This window comes from Meleagris gallopavo, chromosome 2 (genome assembly GCF_905368555.1).
Source record: "Meleagris gallopavo chromosome 2, MGAL_WU_HG_1.1, whole genome shotgun sequence".
NCBI lineage: Eukaryota > Metazoa > Chordata > Aves > Galliformes > Phasianidae > Meleagris > Meleagris gallopavo.
The window spans coordinates 29,698,715-29,716,317 of NC_139405.1; the positions used below are offsets into that span (position 1 = coordinate 29,698,715).

The 17,603-nt window shown below is 56.2% G+C and overlaps 2 protein-coding genes across 7 annotated transcripts in view; both read right to left on the bottom strand.

The window, feature by feature from the left end:
• Positions 1-1,560: 1,560 nt before the first annotated feature.
• Positions 1,561-14,604, bottom strand: CAPN11 (calpain 11). 4 transcript variants are annotated; one of them, XM_085219482.1, is made up of 22 exons: positions 14,528-14,604; positions 11,570-11,852; positions 10,980-11,049; positions 9,679-9,797; positions 9,433-9,566; positions 9,159-9,327; positions 8,292-8,375; positions 8,120-8,205; positions 7,827-7,901; positions 6,668-6,828; positions 6,427-6,596; positions 6,215-6,226; positions 5,636-5,847; positions 5,446-5,485; positions 5,164-5,229; positions 4,839-4,896; positions 4,692-4,756; positions 3,885-3,953; positions 3,703-3,781; positions 3,152-3,268; positions 3,020-3,078; positions 1,561-2,804 (listed from the first exon to the last, which is right to left on the bottom strand). In XM_085219482.1, the coding sequence occupies exons 2-22, from the start codon at positions 11,813-11,815 to the stop codon at positions 2,778-2,780; spliced, it is 2,118 nt and encodes a 705-aa protein (XP_085075608.1). In that variant the 5' UTR covers positions 11,816-11,852; positions 14,528-14,604; the 3' UTR covers positions 1,561-2,777. The 4 variants fall into 4 exon arrangements, with proteins under 4 accessions (XP_085075608.1, XP_085075606.1, XP_085075607.1 ...); XM_085219480.1 differs by lacking the exon at positions 14,528-14,604 and adding an exon at positions 13,832-13,972; XM_085219481.1 differs by lacking the exon at positions 14,528-14,604 and adding an exon at positions 11,932-11,951.
• A 739-nt stretch (positions 14,605-15,343) lies between these two features.
• The window catches only part of TMEM63B (transmembrane protein 63B), a 37,687-nt gene continuing 35,427 nt past the window's right edge, over positions 15,344-17,603 (bottom strand). For 2 of the 3 annotated variants that reach the window (XM_085219479.1, XM_085219477.1), the window contains one exon: positions 15,344-17,100. In XM_085219479.1, coding sequence (XP_085075605.1) covers positions 16,936-17,100 — 165 coding nt within the window. In that variant the 3' untranslated portion in view covers positions 15,344-16,935. The remainder of the gene's footprint in view (positions 17,101-17,603) is intronic. The other variant, XM_085219478.1, reaches the window with a different exon arrangement.

A 17,603-nucleotide genomic window follows, 5' to 3' on the forward strand; every position in this document is an offset into this window, starting at 1 on the left:
CACCAGCCATGCACAGAGGTGATGCACTGCCTGTCTGGGGGCACTCTGTGGGCCTCAGGTGGGGAATGGAAAATCCCTCAGGAACAATGGGGCTGCAGTGTGCACCTGCTGCAGAGCCTGCTCTATCCTGAGGCACAAGCAGAGAGCAGAAGTGGCTGCACTGCCAAAGCCAGTGACTTGCACCATCACTGCCTTCAGCTCACATGGGGCAGTACCTATTTGCTAGGCAGTTGTGTTGTGCTAATAATGCAGAGGGGTGCTGAGCCCCTTTCCCCAGCTGCAAGTTCAGGGCCTTCAGCCTTCGGGCAAAAGCACAGTCCAGAACTGGACTGTGGAGGGAGTTAACCCTGATCCTGTGATGAGTGACACATCCCATGTCCCCTGTCCTTGCGGGCTGGCAGCAAGGCAGAATGCTCTGCTACCAGCTTTGGGGACAGAGCCCCAGGGTCCAAAAAGCCCAGCATGGCTGCCAGCTGTGCTGGCCAAGAGGGCCCTGGGGAGCACTTATGACAGCAGAGCACAGCTCGGCGCAAGAGGAATGCCGGCCATTTCTGCTGGAGTGGAAGGCAAGCGCTATAAATAGTTTGTTTAACTCACTGCATCCAGGCCCTGAAAGGCTCCAGCCTGCATGTATTCCCCTTTTCTTTGCACTGTTGAAAAAGGACAAATCCTGCAGCTGCCGGACAGCACCCACAGCCCTGCCCGTGGGTCCCCTTGCTTGGGGCCAGACTCACATTGTCCCTCGGGCTCTCCAAGGACATTCTGGCTTTCTGGGGAGCCTCTCCTCACTTGGTGCTGGCTGCAGGATGCTGGCAGCACCCGGCTGCTGGTGTAGGGGAGCAGGAAAGGGGCTGCCCCCCCCAGCTCTCTGCTCACACAAAGGTAGCTTGTGCCCCCAGGACTAACATTCCTGCTGCTGAGGGAAGGGGCATCCAAGTGGGAGATGGAGCCTGAGCACAGCTGCTGGGGCAGCTGCTGAGGACAGCCACAGCCCGCACACAGCCAGTCTGGGGAGGACAGACACTAGCAACTGGAGAGACACAGGAAACCCCCAGGCAGGCAGACACTCCAAGAAGGCAGGGGATGGGATGCTGTGGCAGCAGGATGGGGACAAGCCAGGCTGCTCCCTGTGGCATTCGCTGGCAGCTGGGAAACCCACCTGCTGACCCCCTGCAAATGCTGGGCTGCCAGCTGCTGGGGCCAGCAGGGAGAGGATCCACCAGCTGCTGCCTGGAGGGGGCACCTGTCACCCCAGAGCCAGGCGGGGGTGTGCCCTACAATAGGGCCTGTGTGCACCATGGGGCTTGCAGCTGGGACAGTGCTGACAGCTCCCATACTACCCAGGAGGAAGGTCCAGCCACACCCAGGCTGGACTGAGCCATGCCAGTGGGGCAGAACTACCCAGTTTCATGGACCCCAAGCCCCCACACACCAAGGGCTTTCCTGCCCCTGTACACTGGCTGTGTCAGGCCCCAGCCACCCTCCACCCCACGCTGGAGACTTCCACCAGCTAAGACTGGGACACCCCTGTTGTATAAATCATTACCAGCTGAGTCTCTGTCCAACAGAGCTAGGTTTATTGCCCCGAGCACAAAGAGAGGAAGCGGGCCTGCCAGGTGGGCAGGAGTGGTTATTGCTGCAAGCATGGCCTCCAGAGACGTAGGCCTGGGAGCGGCTAAGGGCCTGCCTGCCTTGGCTGGGTCTTCACCCACTGCCATGCTGGAGCCACCGTCTCATCCACAGGAACAGATTGGGGGTGAGGAGTGTGGAGAAGTGAAAATATATTGGCACAGGAGCACATCTGTGCTGAGTGAAGGAGCCCGAGAGCTTTAGGGATCATAACAGGGTGAAAGGAGGGGGAAAAGAGGAAAACAGACAACCGTGTACTGGAGAAACGCCTCCCAGCCATCACCACTCCTCCTTGGCCCAACTCTACTGTGGCAGCAGGAGCTGAGGCCAGGACAGCCCTGGCGAAAGGCTGTAGTGGTATGGCTGTGCGTGCATAGGATAAGAGGAGCATGGTGGGATGCGTTACTTAGTGGCATGTGGCAGGAGAGTGCTTAAGTGATAGGCTTTGGCCTTATGGAGGGACAATGCGGGGCAGAGAGTGAGGGGTGAGAGGGAGAGTTTGAAGGCCACGCAGAAAGAGGTTGCAGCAGGCACCAGTGTCCTGACCAGCTGCAGCTCCATGCTTTGGTCGTGTTTAGTGCTGATGAGTGCAAGGCAATGGCATTAAGAGTGTGCACCTTCTCACCCTGGCTCCCCATGAACCAGCTGCCCTGCCTAAGCAAGGCAGCATCTGCTGATGCTCCCTGGGACAGGTAGCACATGCCACGGGGGATGAAACAGCACTGGAGCAAGCAAAACAAGTCCTCCTCCTCTTCCCCTCCACAGCTCCCACCTCTCCCTGTCAGGTGGATAGCCCCCAGCCTGCTCCTGTGCTTGCTTCTAAGCAGCTGCCCCAAAGCTACGTGCAGTGACCTACAGACTCCCCATGCTGCTTGCCCTCCTTCTATTCTGGGGTGGGACAAGAGGAGAAGGGTGGAAAGCAAGCCCAGCCCAGAAAAGGAGAAGGGCAGCCCCTGCCTGCCTTGACCTCTGCGAAATGCTCCATGGGTGAGGGTGGAGCGAGGCGTGCTGAGAGGCAGGGCTGGTGGCTCAGCATAGGATGGAGCAAGAGGAAGGAGATTATCCTGTGTCCATGGACCCGAAGGGAGGCACTTGGAGGTGGCCTGGCCTGCCGGAGTGTCCTAGTCACAGCGCATCTGTCCTGGCTCCTAGCCGCACATTGTCAGCAGCAGCCACTGCAGAGAAGGAAGAGTGACGATGAGCAGGGGCTAGTGCACACAAACCCAAAGGCCGTCTGAGAACAAGACCTGACAAAGTTCCCTTTCTCATCTCACAATCTTTTACACCCACAGGGCTAGAGGGCACTCTACTACCCACCCCAGGTGTCCCATCCACCTTAGCATCTTCTCCCCTCATCTCCACCCTACCTCTCAAGGCACCAAGCTCTCACCTCAGCGAGGTTCATGACGGCAGTGCCAGTGCCATCAGGATCCATGCTATGGAAGAACCCTGCAGGGCACAAGGGCAAGGTGAGCAACATGTCCCTCTGTCCCTGCCCTCCCCAGCCTGGAGCAGCACTCACTGAACATTGTCTCCAGCTTCACCAAGCAGCAGACAAAGTTGTCAAAGTCCACACCCGTCTCAGCATCTGCGTAACGGGCAACCACCACCTGATGCAGCTTGTTATTCAGCTTGAAACCTGAAAGGCAGAGAGTACCCAGCACCCGCAAGAGGTGGGAGAAGATGCAACTATCAAAGTTCATGTTCTCACCAGAAGGGGCCAACACCCCACCCAAGGAATGCCACTGAATCCAGCCTTGGTAGGAGTAAGAGATGCTCTCCCTGGAGCTATAGCCCATTGCCAAATGAATGCTCACTGACCTGACTTAGCCAGGATAGGACTTCACAGGTCAGATGAAGATGGCTGGGACAACCTTGTGTGTATCCCAGCTTGGAGGGTGCCAGCAACAAGCAAGGATCGGTTGGAGAGAACCCAGCTTATGGGCCTCATCTCATGACATATTGGCTCAAAGCTCACAATGTAGGCTGGTTCCACAGTTCTCTAGCTACTTGGGACAGGGCTCCTACAACTCTACTCCACCCTCAGCCCAGCCCCATCCTCTCTAGACTTACCAGCTGACTCTAGAGCCATGCGCATCTCATATGAGCTCATGGTGCCTGACTTATCCAGGTCATACTGGCGGAAGATTGTCTGCAAAAAACATCACAGAGGATGTGAATGACGGCCCTCCCTGCAGCTTGGTCATCCCCCTGCCTAAGAGGGGTGCTACCCCTTGCATCCCTCTCCTCCTCACCAGCCAGCTGCGAATCTTGTTCCACAGGATCTGGAACTCCACCAGTCCCAGGCGGGCACTGCCATCTTTCTGGACAGCAGAGGGTTAAGGAGAAAGCAACCAGCAAAAGGGTGGAGTAGCTGAGCAGGCAGAGAGTGGCAAAGCAATCAGATCCTGGGTACTTTGAACGAGAAGAGGCATTTCAGCCAGGCCAGCTCTTTTTCAAATTCTCTCCCCATCCTGCAGCATAGGCAAGATCAGAGCCTGCAGGCCAAAAGGGAAAGTTCAGTACTTAAAGAAGCTGCTGTGCAGCTCCCCAGGAACACCAAACTTCGGCACAGTGCTGCCATGCAGCAAACGGGATGCTAGGACATATCTGGAAAAGAGTTCAGAGCAACTTCTCTACGCTTGCCTACCCTTCCAACTGCACATCCTTGTGCAAGCTGGAACACAGCCCATGGCTGCTGTTACTTTACACCTCTCATCCTCAATCAAAGGATGATTTTGGGGGAAAGAACCCCAGCACCCTTCCTCCCCCACCAAGGATGCTTTTAGTCTGGATGGTCTCACTGCATGCCACATTAGGGTGAAGTGTGGGTGCTGGCTGCTGTGTGTGAACCCATGGGGAAGTGAAACACTGGGCATTTGCTGCCAGCTGCCATCCCGAAGCACCCTCAGTGCAGCCACAAGGACCTTTTCTGCCCTTTTCCCAGTTGCACAGCCTTGGCACAACTAGAGAGCCGAGCCCTAGTTCCCACGGAGAAGTGTCCTGGCTGCCAGGCTGAGCGCCAGGAATACCAGCCCCTCCCCACAGTGCCAAGAGGATACATCCATCAGGTTGACCATGTTGCGGCAGGAGTCCAGACTGAATCCATCCGTCTTCAGATCTTTGTCTGAGGAGGAAGGAGGAGGGGGATCATGTGCATCAAACCTGCTGAACCGGCCTGAGCTACAGGGGAAAAGGGCAGCACTCACGTCTAGCGATCACTCTGTTCAGAATCGTCTTGAGCTCAAAGACGCTGATTTCCATGTCCTGTAGTTGGAGCAGAGTTAGTAGAACCTCTTGCCTCCCCCCACCCCTGGGGGTAGCTGAGCTGAATTTCAGCATTTACTGGTGTGCAGGGCTGGGACGAGGCACTCTATGGGTTGGAGTGCTGATGGGACAGACAGGGCCCTGGGAAATTTTGAGAGCCCCCACAGAGCCCCTGCTATGTGCAGCTCTGATGGCCACTGGTCTGATCCCCTCTCTGCACCCTGGACCTGCCATGAGCTTTCCAGGGCTTGGCACAACTGTACCCACCTCCCCTGCCAGCTGCTGGAACATGCTCTTGAAGCCATCCTCAATGTCATCCTCGGTTATTTCCTCCTGAGGCCAGAAAGAGAGATTAGTAATCAAAGCCAAGCACTGCCCTATCTCAGAGGCTCAACAAATATTTAAGCCTCTCAGAGTGAAGCTCCTCTTATCTTTACTCTTTCTCACATCCCTATCTATCACTGTAACCCAAACCCATGCAGCCACCTCCTGCCCACAGCTCCCCCTCCTCAGCCCCAGTCCCAGCTAAAGGAGACTGGTGGCCCCTACCTCATCTGCCAGGTCTGCAGAGATCTCCTCATCCAGCTCCCTGGGAACAGAAAGGCGGGGGCACACAGTGACTAGAGAGCAGTGGAATCTGCTCTAGCACTCACCAACAAATGTGATGGCCCGGGCCAACACATTCCCTAACTATGCAAAGGGCTGGGATGTGGCAGAAGGCTCTGTGGTGGAGACTCACGCAGTGTCTGACTGCTTCTCAGTGAAGACCCGCAGGATGAAGTCAGCCTCCTTATGTGGCTCAAAGGTGGAGGGTACAACGATGTACTCGCCAGGGGGCAGCCGGATCTGGTTGCTCACTTCCCTCAAGTTGATGAAGGTCTCAGAGCGTGCCCGCGACTGGTTTCGCAGGAAGAAGTCCTTCTTCAAGTGCACATTCTGGCTGCCCTGGGCCTGGAGAACACACACTGCTGTGGGGAACAGCCCAGCAAGAAGGGAACCCACAAGGAGCAGTGGGACCAAGCAAGTGCAATCAGCCCACGCCCAAAGCATCTCTGCTGGAACAGCTGCACGGTCCCGTTGCACCCCTGCCCAGTGGCTGCCTGTGGAAGAGCCCTTGTTGTCCTGCCTAGCACGGACCATCCCACCCACACAGAAGTACTCAGCACCCTTTAGCACCCCAACCATTGCCAGTCTGGTGGAAATCCTATGCCACGGGGCACATGCATGCACACACGCCTGTGGGTTTGCATCAACCCATTCTTGCCCACTCCTGTGCTCCCCTCAAAGAGGCGGATGGGTCTGGTGGCTCAGGACATACCTCCTCAGGAACCTGCAGGGAGGAGAGAAGAAGAAAAATCAGAGTGCCAGTGCTGGGGTTCTATCTCCAATGGCAGATGGAGGGGATGACACTGACCCACAGATTAGCCAAATCAGGTGAGAAAGGATTCCCCGAGGACTGTGGTGCCAAGTCCACATGGGATCGGCAGGGTTGAGCCAGTCTCAAAAAAGTAGCATTGGGATTGGGGTTACCTCATAGACAGCAAAGCCGATGGTATGCATGTCGCCCCCTACTCGTCGCTCCCTCCTACGATGCTTCTGCATCAGGGCCACCAAGAAGCTGCAGGCCACCTCGTCATCCCCAGGGTCATCATCCTCTTCCAGCAGCTTGATCTTAAACTGGGGATTGATCCAGAACGTGGCTGGAAGGAAGAAGACACGGATGATACACCTGGCTGAATCACATCACCAAGAGTGGAGATGCGGGAGATACCTGGGTTGTTCCTGCAGCCCCCGGCAGTGCTCCCTCGGCGCCATGTGCCCTCAAACACCTGTGTGTGCCACCTGCTGAGCTCATCTTTGGTGAGGGCATCGGGGGTTAGGTTGCAGATCTCCAGCCTGGAGAACTCCCTCATGAAGTCCCGGAAAGACATCCTGTGGGGAAGCAGGCAGGGGCTGAGGCCAAGACATGGCTGAGGAGTGCAAGCAGCTCTGGACTCAGCCACAGCTGCCTTTGCTAGGTGGAGAGAGATGGAAATCATCCCAAAGCCCCTTCTCATGGCAGCAAGCTGAATGCTGGATGCCTTGTTGTGGAACAGGACTTATATGAGCCAGGCTGCCTCTGGTGCAGTTGGAACCCATCATGTCTTTCACCCTAAGTCTTGAGGAATCGAAGCAATGACGTTCAGGTGGAGGAAAAGCACAAAGGCACCATCACAGTTATAGGCGGCCTTGGGATGGGGTGCCAGGAGGCACAAAAGCCAAGACTACTGGCAGGCAGCCTGTCTAGGTGACACATGCTGAACTGCTTCAGCCTACCTACCACAGTGGGTGACAGGGATCAGAGCAAAGGGCTCCTTCTGTTCAATCTCCCATCTCCAGTGGTGGCCAGCAGTGGCGGAGGAAGCAGATCAGACCCAGCATCACCACAACATCCAGCAACACAAGAGCTGCACTTGAGGCTCGCTCAGACCATCAGTTTTAATTGCCACCCAAGATCTGGAATCATCTGAACAGTCACACTTTGAACTTACAAAACACCCCTGCAGTGCAGACTCCCACATCAGGCTTCTAACATCTACCTAAGCTACTGCTTGCTGGTGACCCTTTTGTTTTGGTGGTTTCAGAAGAAAAGAAAAAGCTTCTTACTGCTCACTCTGCATTTCCAGTTCCTTCTCAAGTACTCAGGTTCCCCTTTCAACCTGACAACTACACACAGCCAGGACCCAACCACCCTTTGGTGAAGAACCTTTTACTAATATTCAACCTATTAAGTAGGTCAGATAAGAAAATGTTACCAGGCTTTCTAGCAGTGGAATAGCTAATAAAGGCAGGTCATGTGTTTTGGGGCAACTGCAGGTTCTCTTTCAGGCTCCCCTGCTCATTCCCAAACTGGTTGCTGAAGAAGAGCAGCACTTTGCTCTGGCACTCACCAGAACTCTCCATCCTCCATCTTCAGTTGCAGCTCTTCTCTGTCGCTGGGGTCAATGTTGTCCCACTCGGAAGAGCTGGAATAGCCAGAGGAAAACAGTAAGATGAGAAGTACTCAAGGTGAGCTGAGACACTTCCAGTGCTAGGCAGTTTGGAGTTGGCCCTCAAAAGACCCATTCCCCACTGTGAAGGGAACAGCATGCTGTGAACTTCCAATCAGCAGCGCTGTGCAAAAGGTGTCCCAGCTGTTTCAACGGCAGTGCCAGTGGCTCACTGAAATCCCACCTGAACTCACCCATCACTCCAGGCTCCAGTCCACTCCACCTGACCCCAAGGGTTTCTGATACGGATGAGCTGTTCCTGCTGACCCCGGTAGTTCACCTGCCAGCCACCAAATGCAGGAAGTCAAACCCACACCACAGGCCATACCATTTTACCTCTATTACAGTCTTATGTACCCAACTCACATCTTTGAAAGCTGTGACAGAATAGGCATGGCCCTTCACCAGCTTCTTGAAGGTCACTGCTTCCATATCAAAGGCACTTGTGATCTGAAAAGAACATGCAAACCTCAGGTGAATACAATTCATGTAGTTCTGTTCCCTTACCCCTTCTCAGAGGAGGCTGAGACACTGCAAGGGCAATGACTCTTTTTTTCGCAATGTTCCAGTCAGGAGCACTGAAGATTCATTGTGAAACCACTCAAACTTCAAAAAGCATAAGAAAATGTTGTTTTGTACTTCCCAAAACAGTATTTTCACTAGGAGCACAGAGATAGCAGCCTCTTCAGTTGCAAAAAACAGCTTAGACATCAATTGTGGTGATACATAGACACTGTTGGGAGCGACAGTCTCTTTAGCACAAGTATACACCAGCCACACATTCAATGCGGGCAGCAGCTAACCCTTTTGTGTGTGTTACTACTCTGATTTGCCAATCCAACAGGTATTGCTGTCAGTGGTGACAGAGAGGGTGCACTCTGTTGTTTGTGGCTAAGAGGGAGAGGACAGAAGTGCCCAGCCCAGCTAACATGCAGATGCTGACGCAGGATGCATCCAGAGCTCTATGCAGAGCCTTCTTCAGCAGCCTGGCTTCAGATGGATGTTTCCCATTCCATCAAAACAAGACCATTCCAAGTCACTAAGATACAGCCCCATGCCCTTCATTGGTTCTGGGAAAGGTGCTCTGCCAAGAGGTGGAAGAAGTCCCCTTTCATCCAGTGTCCCAGCAAAATGACCACCTTGAGTTCGGAGGAGGGCTGTGAGGCCTCACTTCGGCCATCACTGGAGGAGAAGACATTCATAGTTTACTGTGAAGAGCAGCGCAACACTTACGTCGATGGAGCAGCCCAGCAGGGACCCCCTCTCCAGTGCTTTGCGGATGATGTGGCCCATGTTGTGCGGTGCCCGCTTGAGGTCATACATCTCTGCTACGCCGCCAGTGAAATCCTCAAAGCCCTCAGTGGTGCTGCCCCCCGAGAGCGACTCGTAGCAGCCGTTCAGCCTGAGCACCGGGCAGCGAGAGAGGAACGTGAGGTGATGAGGGCACACTGTGCTGCTGCTCCGCCCCACCCCCCACAAATTTTGTGCCCCCAGTGGTGGGACTCACTTGGCATAGGCCTTCTCCAGCAGAGCACTCCAGAACTCTGTGCACTCCGCTGAATGCACAAACAGGAGCTCCCCATCCTTGGTGGGCAGCAGGTCGTCCACCACCACGTCCACCCACTCACCAAACTGCCAGATCTGGGGGGAAGAAGGGGTGAGCGGGACAGGGCATCGCCCTAAGGGATGCCCCCAGGCAGCCCATCCTGCCCCCAACCCACCAGCTGTGCAGAGCCAGGAGCTCCCAGCCTACCTGGAAGTGGAAGATGCCAGCGTAGTCCTCCTGGAAGCTCTGCCCGTGGGGCACCACACGGTGCAGGAGTTCCTCGTTGAGAGTGAGGGAGCCAATGGCAGCCAGCAGCCAGCAATCACCTGGTGAAGGAGAAGAAGCTTAGCCAGCAGTGGTGATGGGTGCTGGGCCCTGCAGAAGCCCCTGGTATGCCCTCTGTCTGAACAAGGTGCTGCGTCAGAAGGGCAGCGAGGTGGAGTTCTCCTCTGCATGGTGCCCTGCACTGGGCTCAAAAAACAAGTGGAGAACCTGGGAAGGAGTCAATGCCCTTTGCTCCTAGCTCACATAGTATAATGGCAGGTGCCGGGACAGGAGCATTAGCTCAGGGCAGAGAAGGAACAACCCTCTGTGACCTGCTGCCTGCGTCCAGGCCACCGTGATAGCATCAACAGCCACTCCTGCAGTCATTTACCCAGAGCTTCTGAGTGCTCCTGGTATCTCAGTACAGTGACTTTTGTAAGGCAATTACAGTTTGCATTTTATTAAAAGTTTCCCCTTGTTTTCAGTCACCAAGCAAGAGGCTTAATGCTGGTGCCTTGGCTTCAAGTTCCAAAAAATAACACTGCAATTCTCCTTCCAAGTGCTATTAACCACAAGTGCTGCTCTATGCCAGCACTGCTTTTTCCATTCTTTGCCTTGGTTCTCCTTCCTCTTCTTTTAAATCCTGTCATACATTAGCCTCGAGCCTGGATAACCTGTGCTGGGCTGTGGTTGACAAAATGGCATTTCAAACCTTGCCCTCCTCATGACCAATTGAGAAACAACACAGTGCCCTGGGCTGTTAACACGCTCCAGTTACCACCACAATCTTGAAACCAGTCTGCTCTGCTAAGGTGCACAACATTCTCACCTTGATCCAGGTCAGGAAACACTGCTGATGGCAGCCAGAACTGGTTTTGGTGATCACTGACTGGCAGTTCCCAGCCTTGCCAGACTACTCGACCCACTAACACCGCTCTCCTTGTCTCAGTACCTGTGCTACTCCATTTTTGTGAGGCCCTTAGCATAGAGCCACCAGTCAAAGTACCTCCTGCTGCCTTACAGCTTCCACCATGCTACATGAGGAGGGAGTTTGAGTACAGAGATGGTTGTGCATAGGCTGGCAAGAAAACACACCATGAGGATCTGCAGAAAGATGCTGTGAAACCTGTCCACTCAGCACCTTCCCTACACAAGGGAACAAGTCTCTTCTCCAAGCATGGTGACCCTCCCCAGCTGCTGCTGCTCTCTAGATCAAGGTTTGGGAACAGAATTCCAGCACTCACCCAGAGCTCCCTGGCAGATATCTGTCCGGGTTGCACCACCAACAATGAACTGAGGATCATCCACTAATTCCTGCATAAGGAGAGAATCAAGCATTGGATTTTAGCAGTACTTATGCCCATTGTAGCACTGACTCAAGAGAATGGAAGTATCATCCCTGAGATGCACCCCACCTGTCCTCTACCAGGGAAAATTGCTTGACTGCAAAATCAAGGCCATCACAGGAAAGCAAGGCAAGATTTTCTTCAGCACGAAATGGCTAGATGGACATTGCCTCTGCACTCATGGCACCAAAGGATACAAAACCCCCACGTCCTGAGCCAATAGCCTCAGTCACACCTATGCTGGAACATCCAGAAGCAATGGCACAATTCTCCCATTGTAAAGCCCAACGTGTACTGCTTAGAGGAAGAAGGGTGTGCTAGACACACTACTCTTTGAGTACTCAGTGAGCATTATTCCTCTGGGGAACGGGCACTGAAGTATGTGAGGAACTTTAAGCACAGCAAGAAGCAAATAGAAGCCAAGCTGCAGCTTGGCACACCACATTAATGCAGACACTGCAGGCGAGGGACATGAGCCCAGCACTTACCGATGGACGCTTCCACTCCACGCCCCGCGTCTTGCTGGAGTACGGCCCCAGTTCCTTGAAGCCGAGGGCAGTGGGGCCAGCTGGGAACTGGGGGTCCCTGAAGAGGACACCACTCTCGATGCACTCTTGCTTGAGGGCTTCATAGTCCTGGTTGAGGTACTTGATAGCATTGTTGTGCTCACCGACCCCCTCAGCTCTCAGGCGGTCCCTCTGCAGCCGGGCAGCGATCCCCCCAAAGGGCATCATAGCTGGGTACTGGCACCGCTACCTCCACCTCTGTGTCCTGCAATGAAATGGGCGCTGTGAGGCTGGGGTTGGGCATGGCCTGCCCTTAAAAGCATCTCTGGGATGGGAAGACGCACTGTGAGGATCTAGGGCTGGGAAAGCCTCCCCAGGCCCCAGGCCCAGTGCAGACAGTGGTGCCTTTCTGATCAGAAGCAGGCCATGGCCTCCAGCCCAGCCGTCACGCTCCCAGTGCCTTCAGGGCGGCTGAATGAGTGGAGCCGCTTTGACAGCAGGATAGAAAGAAATAGTGCGCCAGCTGCTATGCAGAGCCTCCCCATTCCCTCTGCACATGAGAACTGAGTGAAGACGAATTCCAAGCACTTTCTGCCTCTGAAAATCACTTCTTCCAGTTGTACGCCTTGCCGCTAAGCCTCTTCACGAGGACAGCTTTCTGGTCACCGGCACCTTCCTTATCCTACTTGCCTGATGAGCGTAAGCAGCTGCAGGGCTGCTTCTCTCTTAGACAGCCGCCCACGGCTGCCCAAGCACTGAGTCAACAAGACGGGAAGGGAGGAGCCCTCTGGGGAGCAGAGGAAGCTCTATCTGTGGGGCGCTGGGAAGGAAGAGGTGTGACAGCCCTTCCCCAGAGCATAGGGTGACTTGACTCAAGCCCAGGTGCAGAACTATGCAGCCTGCCTGTCCCAGCTCCTGCTCATAAAGCCACACGCCCCAGAGGTCTGGTAGCACAAGACAGGAGAGCGATCCTTGGGTGAATGACCCATCCGCTCTCACCCTGCCAGAGCCAGCAACACCCAAGAGCAGTGGAGGGGATGGCAGCGCCAGCCTGCTGCCTGCCCAGCACCCTGGCTCTGGAGAGGCCTCTGCCTGTCCCAAAATAGTGCAGTAGCCACGGGAAGGCGGGTAGCACCAAACAGGGTGCAAGCTCTTGGCATGCGCTGTGCTGCTCATGGGCCACAGACATGGCTGCTAATCCCAAGGCCTGTCCTCATCAGCTTTCCAGAAGGAACATCTGCTCCACTCCACCACTCCCATCTCAAAGGCGGTCTCAGTCTCTCGTCTTTCCTCCACAACAGTCCCAAACCTATAGAACTGCCAACTCTGTGCCTCTCACTTGACTCCTGCTTGGCAACCAGGACGCTGCCAGCAAGGTGCATGTTTCCTCAAGACCAGTGGGGCGACTCCTCCTGACTGCTGCCCAGCAGGGCTGCAGAACAAGGAACTCAAGCACAGCACCCAGCCTGGCAGTGAGGGGAATCCCCCTCCCTGCAACCTCCCCTCATGGTGCAGCCCCAGGCAGGGCCGCAACACAGAGCCGTGCACAGCCGGGCTGTGGCACCAGGCCGGTTATTCTTAGCCCTGTTACTCAGAGCGCCTGGGCAGGCTGCGCTGGGTGGCAGGCGGTCACACGAGCGCAGGGCACGGGAACGCGTCGCAGACTACAGGGGGGGACAGGAGCTGTGTGGGACATCGGGCAGCAGAGTGGGAGGGGGCTTCCCCACGGAGATGCTGATGGATGCCGAGGGCACGCAGCGGGCAGGAGGCGGTGCACAGCCAAGCAGAGGAGAGCCAAGCTGCAGGACGGCTTTCCGCGCGGCGCTACCTCCAGCCGCAACAGGACGCGGCGCTGGAAGCACCCTGGTCCCCCACATTGGGGGCACTGCGACACGCCGGTCCACGCAGAGCCTCGGACAGCACCGCCCGCAATCTCTGCAGGCCTCCAACCGCTCTCGGCGGGGACGTGTCGGCCCTGGCGCCGCTCTGGCCGCTCGCGGCGCTGCCCGCAGCAATACCCGCGCCCCGAACCCCAGACCCCGCAGCCCGAGGCGTCGGGTCCACAAAGCAGGCCCGGCCCGCAGGCCTCAGCTCCGCGCCCGAGGGCAGGGCGGCTCCCACGCGGCCGGGCGGGGCAACGCGCCCCGAAGCCCCGCAGGGGAACGGGACGGGACGGATCACCCCACGGGGCCTCCCGCCGCGGTCCCACCGCGCAGAGGAGGGAGAGGAGGGCTGGGCACTTACCGTTCGCCCGGCGCGGAAGCCGCCGCCGCCCTGCCCGGCTCGACGCAGCGGAGGAGGGGTTAGTGCGGGCAGGATGTGCGGGCGGCCCGCGGGCAGGGGGAGCTCCGGGCAGTTAAAGGCGCAGCGGCCGCTCAGCCCGCTGCTCCCCGCTCGCCCCGCAGCGCCCCGCCGTGCGGAGCCGCCCCGCCGTGACTCAGCGTGCCGCTATGCGGGGCGGTGCCGCCCGCAGCGCCGGGCTCGGCTGCTACCTGCTGCCCGGCCCGCTCCCCGAGCGGGGCGGCGGGATGCGCTCGGACCGGCGGATTTGTGCCCCGAGGCCTCGTCCCGGCTTCTGTCCGTGCCCGGATCGCAGAGTCAGCCTTTGTCCCGACCCTCTCAGATCCGGCCGTGCCTCGCATCTCCTTGCCGTGCCCTCCCCTCTCATCCTGATCCCGCTCCATCGCCTCTCCACGGCCTTTTAAGCTGCTTTCAGAGCTCTGGTGTAATCCTTCCGCGGAGGCCGCCCCGTGTCGCGCCCCGTGCTTGTGAGCGGCTTCCTTCCAAGTCCTTGCCATCTTCCCGAGGTTTCCCTCCCCGCCATACCCACAGGAACGTGTCAGCAGGTGCTGCACTCGCTCTTGTCTCCAGTACCCCTTTGCGTGTTCCCGTGTTGCCCCTTCCCTGTACACTGGCTGCGAGCTGCCCCACAATTCCTACCCGCAGGAATGAGGACTGTTAGTGCCCAGGTGAAACGGAGTGGGGCACTGAGGTCAGAGCCGGGCTAGCACACACCTTGCTGGGGCAGGCAGCAACCGCTTACACAACCCAACCAGTGGGTTTGGCCAAAGGCCAGGGCCCTGGCTGCCTGGGAGCAGCTCTGCTGCAAGCAGCTGCTCAGAGCTCTAAGATGGGACCCCCCACGTTCCCCTCCTGCTCTGTTCCCAAACCATCCTTCCACTGTTTTAACAGGGACAACTCAAAGTACGAGGCCTGCTCCCCACCCCTGTGCTGTTGGCAGCAGGTCAGAGAGCTGGACGCACAGGGGGCATGCAGGCCCCCCAGCCTGGTAGCAGCATGCATGCTCCCACGCCCCACTGCAGCCGCCCCTCCACTGCCACACACAGACAGACTGCAAGAACAATAGCTCTTTTTTTTTTTTTTTTCTTCTTTTTTTTCTTTTTCCTCCTTTTGTACACAAATATATACAGGGTATTATACACATCTCTACACAGACAGTGCCAAACCCAACCCAGCCCTCCACGAGCAGCATCCCAACAGCAGGGCTGGAGCACCCAGCCAGCCTCCAGCCTGCATCTTGGGGTAGGGGCATGGACACAGACCACCAACCAATACCGTTGAGCCTTTTCCTGCAGGAGATTTGTTACAAATATTGTGGCTCTCCCCACTTGTGTGTTCTCCATCTCCATTGCTCCAGGACCCACAATTCTTCACCTCAGCCCCCCCTTTCCTCTGGGCTTGGGGTCCTATAGAGAGATGTAGAGGAAAGGCAGCTCCATCCTTCACACAGCAGCCTTGAAGAGTGGAATCCACTCCTCTAAAGAAGAGCAAGAGGGAGAAAAGCCAGTGCCAATGATCACCTTTCTCCACAGCAGAATGCTTCAGTTGTTCAGGTCCATAAAGTGCTTTGAGCTCCAGGGCCTGTGTTGGTGATTGGAAAGGTAAATGACTGTCCCCTTCCTCCTGGTCTGAGGGAGCCCAGAGGGTGGCTGGGTTCAGCTCCAGAAACCAGAGCACACCCACAACGGGCGGAGTGAAGGGAGCAGTATCAGCAATGAGCACCAAAGAGGATGGTGGCAGGGGGTTGAGGGAAATAAATATAGCTCAGTAGCAGGGAGATTATTTTTCCTTTACATTTTACACAAGGGGAGGGGGAAAGCAATTAAGAGCCACTGATGCTAACCAGAAACCTCCTCACAAGAACCTCCAAGCAAGAGTGCCAGGGGCTCATCTGCCTCTCCTGCCTGCACTCCACTTCAGGCAGTCCAGGCCCCTCTCCCAGTCCTTCCTGCCCCCTCTCTGCCTAGACACAGCTATCACCAGAGAGAGGACAAAGTCAGAGGCAAGGAAGAAAGAGCCCTGGGCAGGTGAAGCAGCCCATCGCTGCAAGGTGCTGAGGATGTTATGGTCCAGACCCCTTTCTTCCCTCTCCATAGCACCCAGCAGCTCCGCAGTACAGTTCCCCTGTGCCTAGCCTTGCTCCATAGACACCAGGCAGCAGAGAGGACTGCAGTACCATACAGAGGTCAGGTTGATTTGTGTTTGAAAGAGAAGGAAAATGTGCAAAAAAATGCCACTTAAAATGATGCTGCAACCCCCCACCTGTGCACCTGGGTAAGGAGGGGGATGCACTTGTGGGGGAGAGGCTGCCTGCGCCTCCTGCCTGTGAGAGCACCTTCAGCACCCCCCACCCAGTGAGGGGCTGCCCTGTGCTGCTCTCCTGGGTTCAACCAGTCTTCCCAGCACACACGGGGGGAAGAAGAGAGGGACACCATCCTCACCCCCTAGCGCCTAGGATGTCACACCCAGAGGATGCCACAAGAGGCTGAGCGAGGAACATGGGAGAAGGGAAGGCAGCACTACTTGGGCACGTGGCACAAAGCCACCCCATCTTCCAATACACTGATTAAAGCTTTTTGTTCATCATCTTCCTGTAAATCTAATAAATTAGTGTTTGCATTCCTTGCCAGGAGGACAGGGGACAGAGGGAGCAGTTCAGAAAACACTAGAGGAGCCCCTTGGCCTGAGACCCCTCCAATAAAGCACCTGGCCTCCCTCCACTCCTGAAGTGCCGGTAGGGTCACAGTCTCCCTCCTCCTCAGCCTCTAGCGGTTTACAGTCTGGGTACGCATTAATGAAGGTAGTGAGTGAGGAGCAAGCCCGCAGAGGGGCCAGGCAGCGCAGCAGTGGAGGCAGGGAAATGGAGAGCTGGCAGCAGGGCCCCTGCCCTCGCTGAAGGTAGTGGCCCTGGGGGTGGGCGAGAGGAGCGGCTGGCCCCCTCAGCTCTGCACTCCCTTCGCTTTCTCTCTCCCGGTTGCAGTGGGCGCAGCCTGCCCTGCTCCTGGGACTCCATTCCTTCCCTCCCTCCTGCCCTCCCTCTGCAGTCCCTACTGGTGGATCTCATTCTCTATCAGGCTGTCCTCACACGACTGGAAATCCGTGTCATTCATGCCATCGGTAGTGATGAGCTCCTCATCCTGTGATCCCTGCTCCTCCGACTCAGTTGCTTCGCCCTCTGGGGAGGAGTCCTGCAGCACTTGGGCGATATACTTCTGAAAGAGCAGGGGTGAGGAGGGGAAAGAAGAAACACTTGTAAGTCTGCAGTGCCTCCTGCAACCCAGGGGATTAAGTAGAGTTCAAGGAGTGAAGCACTGTTCAGGGAAAAGGTCGGGTGTCAGACACGTTGGGAGGGTATGGAAGAGTTTCACCCCAGATTACATTGGGAGAAGGTAGACAGCATCACAAAACCTAAAGATTCTGAGTAAGAAGGGAGACCGGCCCAGATGGATTCATTGCCCTAGCTAAGAGAGAGGCAGAAAGTACATGTACAGCATTCAAGGAGAAGGAAATGAGTGCATGTGGGGGGAGTTACAATTCATATACAGTGCAATTCATCACCCAATGTAGATGAGCAGCACAGAGCCCAACACTTGCTTCCTACCCTCATTGAGAGACTTGGGTACTCCCTCAGAAAGGCAAGGAGCAAGGTATTTGGGCAAGAAGGAAAGACTCGCAGGTACTACCTCCTCTTTCTTAAACCCAGGTAAGGAGCATA

Coding starts and splice junctions, on each gene's coding strand:
- CAPN11 (XM_085219482.1), bottom strand. CDS start 11,815: ATGATGCCCTTTGGGGGGATCGCTGCCCGGCTGCAGAGGGACCGCCTG. Junction 3,269..3,702: donor CATGGCTCTAGAGTCAGCTG/GTAAGTCTAGAG, acceptor TCTGCCTTTCAG/GTTTCAAGCTGAATAACAAG. Junction 2,805..3,019: donor CCGTCATGAACCTCGCTGAG/GTGAGAGCTTGG, acceptor CCTTCTCTGCAG/TGGCTGCTGCTGACAATGTG.